The following is a 6,593-nucleotide window of genomic DNA, read 5'->3' as shown; positions in this document are numbered from 1 at the left end:
AAAAATATAAATGAGAATTTTTGAATGTTAAAAGATTTTTTAACTGCCCGTAAGGTAAATTATAGTAATCGCAGAAGAATCTAAAATGAAAATTTGTATATTACTTTACGTTTCAGGAGTTCCTGAACATTTTGGCATACCTTGGAAAAAATATATGTATGTGTGTGTATGCGTGTATGCGTGTGTGTGCGGATACAAATTTTCGTCGACGATTTCAGGAACACCAGTCAACGGAATTTGAATAATTAAAAAAATTTCTATATTTCGTTTCGTTTATATGCATCTACGTATAGCGATTGCTTTGAAAAAAAGTTCAAAATTTCCAAAATATTTCAAAATATAAAAAGATCATATTTTTCAAAATTTAATTTTTTCCAAAAATTAAAATTTATTAATATTAATTAACTTTTTTTCAGAGTTCTAAAAGAAAATTAAATATTTTGAAAATTTTTAATTTTTGGGATGGGAAATTTGGAAATTACCTGGAGGCACGTCGTATTTTTAGATGGCAACCCAACGGTTGATCCATCCATATTTGATTATTTCATTATTAGAATTTATCTAAAAAAGCTGACTTTTTAAATTTCATTCAGCAATGATGAAACATATTTAAGATCTAGATTTCCAAGTGAAAATTGATATCGCTGCTGCTGTGTCTGTGATAATCACAAAAACAGATACCATAAAATTAAAAAAAAAACTAAAGATTGGAAAACCAATAGTTAATAATTAATATTATTCATTAATCGTTAATAAAGTTAATATTTATCATTGATGTTCATGACGTTGAAAATTTGTATCCGCACACACACATACATCCATTTTTTCTAAGGTCTGCCAAAATGTTCAGAAACCATTGAAACGTAAAAATATATACAAATTTTCATTTTAAAACTGAAGTAATTTATCCCTGTATACTATCCCATTTAAGACCGCTTTGTACATAATACAGCTGTAAATGTGTGAATAATATATGTACAGGTTTATGTGAAAGGGAAATAGCGCAATTCTCCTAAGAGGTCCTAGATAAGGAAACATAAATTCCAAATAAAATTAATTATGACACATCGCAGCACAGTTTACGTGATTTTGGAGCGTTTAATGTTGCCGCGTTTATCGTGCTGCGTTCACCTTCCGAATACATAATGAAAATGAAGTTGTAAATCAAAATGCACTATATAGGTTACAAGGTACACGCAGATAGGGGCAGGTATACATAGCAAACATACACACAAATTAATATGTGTATTCGTATATGCAAATCTATTATCACACACACAGAAACACATCCATGTAAATATGTGTATGTGCGTATGTCCATAAATTAAGGCAAATTGATACGGGTTCTGTATAAACATGCATGTGTTCTAATGAAGTGAGCTCATGTGCAGCAAACAGCACAAATTTTCATTAATGCCAGCATTAATCACTGCATTACTTTGGTATGAAATTAATTTATTTTATTTAAAATTCCTGATCATTACTTAATTAATCAATAATTTCTATATCTCGCTTATATATCTGGTGTATACCGCAAGTTTTTTGACACCAAATTGGTTTATTACATCTTCTAAATTACTATCAAAAGGTTTAAAAATCTTTCAAAACAAAGGCCAACAGAAGGTTTTTCTTTCAATTCTACTGTTAATTATTGATAATTTTCAATATTATTAATCAATGTCTATATATATATATATATATATATATATATATATATATATATATATCGAAAGATTGTAATTTATATCTGAATAAACAAAAAAAATAATAAAAAATTGTATTTCAATAAAAGAAGCAGAGTATAATAATTAATTTTTTAACTAACAACATAAACAACGTCAATATCCAATGTCTTATGTATATCTTTGAATGTTTAAAAATGTAAGCTGTACTATATGAGATACAAGAAAATATAGTTTAGAAGTTTTCACATAGTCAAATTTTAAACATTCAAATTTTAACTAATTTTAAAGTTTTATTTAATAAAATATTGTATTACTACAGAAGAAACAGAGTTTGAATAACAATAGAAACAAATTTATTCTGAAATATCTTTCTAATAACCCTGAAACACTCCTTGCAAGCTTTTGTCTTAAGCTGTGTAATAAATATAAAGTGATACAAAAAAAATAATATAGAGATGTTTACTGAATTTATTTAATTACCATAATTTTTTACTATATTGTCTTAATTGTCATTTTAAAGGTTTTATTGATTTTCATCTTTTATTTAACAAATGATAGTATTGCCATGGAAGAAATGGAATATAAAACAAGACATCCTGGCATATAATATAAAATATAATCCCCAATATCATTTATGTCTGTCTTAAAGATCTATCAAAAAGTTTCAACTTAAGGTGCATAATAAACAAGATTTTAGGATGTGACACTAAACTTTAGATTAAACACGTAGACAATATCATGTCTGCCTTTAAAGCTCTATTCATAAAATTTGTTTTGTCTTGATTCCTTATTCCATTTCTGGAAAAAAGAACAGAATAGAAGTTTTTACTTTTACAGATTGAGAATCTATGGCCTTTTTCATTACAAATCCTTCACCATATGTATTCATAAACTCTTTAGGGTGTCACAATTCATCGTACAATAAACGATTCCTAATTCCCCAGGATATCAAATCAAATCAATCTTAACCACACATACCAAATTTTGATATCTCGGAGCTTAAGCCGACCCCAACAGTTGCTTAAGTCGATTCACCCTCTGAGAATGCCTTTTGCAGTTTAATGCAACCATTACTTAACCGACGATGCAATTGAACCCTCGGGAATAAAGTATTATAAAGGCATTGGTTTGCTGAACGAGAGTAATAAAGAGTTTATACGAAAACCTACAAGTTCAAAGGAAAAGTTATAAGAAATCGACTAATCCGGAAAAATAAGTTTCTTGTATGCAGTATGTTTTAAATTGGATTTTCTTTGTATATAATAACCTCTTAGTACTGAAAGTTTACGATTTTTAAGAAAAACAAGAAAAAGAAATTCTATGTAAAGTAGAGAACACACATAAACTCGATCTTTTGTTAGATAATATATTGTGTTACGCAAATATATCTTGCTATAGCACATAGCAAGTATAGAACACGAATTTGTAGTTACGTTTGGGACTGCATGGTTATTTTTTTTGAAACAATTTAAAAGATCTTATTTCCTGATGCTGATTTTCTATTATCATAGCATCGCAACTTCTAAACTAAATTTTGAAATGTTTTCTGTAACGATCACATAGATCATAGAGATGACGAATTTAAATGCACATTTTATTATTTTTTGAGTTCTCAATTAATACTAATGAATTCCAAAGCACACCTCATAGTAGGGTTTTTAGAAAATGTTCTTTTCTATATAAAATTTTATGAAAAGATCTAATTCTCTAGGGGCTTTTTAAGAAATTTGAAACTACCCTATCCAAAGAGGTTGTGTAGCCACTCGCAACACAAAATCGTTTATAGGGATAGTGAGTGAAAAAAACATCGATGTATTGTCGATATTTCGAATAAATATATAAAATAATGAAAATTATGTATTGAAAGTTATGAAAGCAGGGGGATAGCTACACAATTTGCAACCTCATAATATAATTTTAAGTAAAAATTTTAATTTTACTACTTTTATCCAAAAATGGTATACATCTATATACATAACTAATACTATTTTCGCCAGCATATTGCACTGTTTACTTTGGCTTTTTGAATTAAGTGGTAGCTGAGATAACGACCTTATATATAATAAATGTGTCAAGAATCTTCATTTTATATATAGAAATATGTATATGAAATATAATTTTATAATTTTTTGATAAGAATATTAAATAAATAAAATTATGAGCTTATATTATACAAAACGATGCCTTTGAGAAGGTGCCTCCAAGGACAAAACTTCCTACGTATTTTTAAGCTCTTTTACATCAACTCATTAGACCATTATTTCTTTAATCTTCTCGTAGTATGTTTGTGTGTATGAAAACATCAATATTGAATTAAAGTCAAATCGATTAACCTGTTGTAAACATTCGCAAAATACATGTCAAAGCATCGATTTATCCTTTAACATGAACGAACGTCTTTCATCCCTATTCATGAGCATCGAATGGAGCAGATTGAATGGCTGCGGGTTGCCTGATGACACGAGGAGAATGCGAAGAGTTAGGTGATTCTCGTCGTATCAACAACAATAACAAAACATCCCCTCGCGCGCGCTTGATCACGAAAAGCAAACAGGATCACGTGCCGCTCAATGGGGTGGAAAGATACAGCGGACTTATCTTAAGCGTATGCAAGATGACGCTCTACAAATTGTCGATCGCCGAATAAGATATTCGCGCATCGGTTCCAGAATAATTTTAGTGGCGTGTAATCTCTTACGTCGGATAATTAACAATGCAAATGAGCAGGGAATCGATGAAGTATGCCAGAATGGGAAAATAACATTTGGATTTAATTTTTTATTATTATAGTAGTCATATATTGTTAAATAATCAATTTGTTTTATTTGTAATTCCACAAATTGGCTGCTATATTATTTCAAATAATATATATTACAATGCAAGTAATAACGCATTTGGTGTGATATACATCTATGTTTTGATATGAGTTGTACAAAGCAATCTATTACACAGCACGCATTTGCAATCAATGTTCGCGAAGTTGCTGCATAAAAGTACAAGATCGCTCCACCGCATTCGAGTTATACACAAATAAAATAATGAATGTGCGTTCGTTTTAATTTCATTTAAGTTCTTTTTAAATTTCCATTAACAAGAATTGTAATTACTATTATCAGTATACACCTCATTTAAAAAATGTGTCTCCTCATTATTTAACATTGTATTCAAATAGAGGACCATACGGCATTATTTAACTCGCATAATAACAAGAACCTAATGAAGTTCTGTATAGGATGGCGGGGCGCGATGCGAACTTGTGTGGGATTAATAGCACATATCTCATTTCGCAGTCAAGGGAGCGAAGTCAACATTTAGATGTAATCTCGCAAATTGGTATTCGCGTATAACAAAGCCACCGCTCCAAGATAGAGTCAACGATATGAATAACGGCCGAAAATAGTAATACAACGCAATCTGAAATCATTGTCAAAGTTCTGCTCTGAAACATGCAAAACGAGAATTTTTCGAAAACCCCGTAGGATTCTATGGCAGTTGTTGTAGATAATTTAATGGGGATATACACACTTATGGATATGATTCAAAATATGGAACAGAGCTTTATGTTCACTACTAAGCATAGGATGACAAAACTTTTACATAAATATTATGTTAATGGTAATTGCTATACAATTCCAAATATGCATCAATAAATGTAGTATATAGAAAAATATTAATTGAGACATTTCTACAAATTGTGACACAATATATCCAATAAAAAATATTGACTGAAATGTGATTATCGTCTTTGCGCCGTCTATAATCGCATTACTGTTACCTTGTCAGTACATATGTGTTTCATTCATTCATCTGTCAGGCTATAATCGTAGCTTTTCAGCTCGAACTAAAAAATATATCTAGTTTTATATATATATATATATATATATATATATATATATATATATATTTACAGATATATACCTATATGTATGAAACAATTACTAGGTGCTTTGACCGAGGTTACTAGACTTAAATTCCAAATTGAATATAATATAATTTGAAATATCGTGTTCAAATTCACAGTAAGTCCATGTATTTAACGCATCGAAACCAATTTGAAGTGTAGGGTTTTAAACCGGTATCATGAACCCAAGGCTTCGTTATAAATTATGTAGTAATACAAAGAGAGCGTTTTAAATGGATTAACTCACCAAACGATAACAAACGCTGCGCACGTGTGAGAAAGTGTTAGTGAATGGCTCTAGCTTGTAGAGTTCGCTTGATAATTATAATAATTATCTTACTTAATTTGCTTAGTTGTTTCATGTATAACGGAGTAAAATGAGTGAACTTCTAATTTTAGGGTGGCGCAAAATAAAAAGGAACACGATGCAGGTGTGTACTGGTGCGAGGCCAGGAATACATATGGAGTGGCCCAGAGCCGGAATGCGACACTACAAATTGCAGGTAATAAATAATTTCAAAATTTATTAATATAATTCAATTAATCAAACATCATCATAGTTTTTTATTAAAACTTGCATAATATGATCGTATGAATTTAAACTGTTTTTAATAGTTTTTATTTTTGTCGGAATTTTCTCTTCATATGCCAATTATTTGTCAGCATCATCTGTTGCCACATCAGTGCGAAGTTTTGATCTTTCTATTCAGTACAATCGCTCATATTTTGTCATATTCATATTGCACTTGAGTTGAGCTCATACTCGGTGTGATTCTTACATTCAAAAAGTACGGTAGAATTGAACTTCTGAACACTCAATAGGTTTATCAATAATATATACAATATATACAATAATTTTTGATTTACTAAATAGAGAAATGCAAATAAAAATAGGCCAGTTTTTCAAAATTTAATATATTCACTTTTTTTATATATGTACGAAGTTTTCGACTGTAAAATAAATTATTGTACTATTTCAAAGTATCAAAAAAAAATCTTATTTTGTA

General features: G+C 29.5%; 1 protein-coding gene across 1 annotated transcript in view; it reads left to right on the top strand.

The window, feature by feature from the left end:
- The first annotated feature begins 4,070 nt into the window (after positions 1 to 4,070).
- Positions 4,071 to 6,593, top strand: part of LOC113371045 (roundabout homolog 2-like) — a 99,603-nt gene continuing 97,080 nt past the window's right edge. Inside the window, exons 1-2 of the mRNA XM_026611693.1 lie at positions 4,071 to 4,168; positions 5,986 to 6,089. Coding sequence (XP_026467478.1) covers positions 4,071 to 4,168; positions 5,986 to 6,089 — 202 coding nt within the window. The remainder of the gene's footprint in view (positions 4,169 to 5,985; positions 6,090 to 6,593) is intronic.

The sequence above is a fragment of the Ctenocephalides felis genome, unplaced genomic scaffold (assembly GCF_003426905.1).
Source record: "Ctenocephalides felis isolate EL2017-DRISC unplaced genomic scaffold, ASM342690v1 CF-g0.4_SCAFFOLD_01492, whole genome shotgun sequence".
Classification (NCBI taxonomy): Eukaryota; Metazoa; Arthropoda; class Insecta; order Siphonaptera; family Pulicidae; genus Ctenocephalides; species Ctenocephalides felis.
The sequence above is the reverse complement of the archived record's forward strand: the minus strand, read 5'-3'. Positions and strand labels throughout refer to the sequence as shown.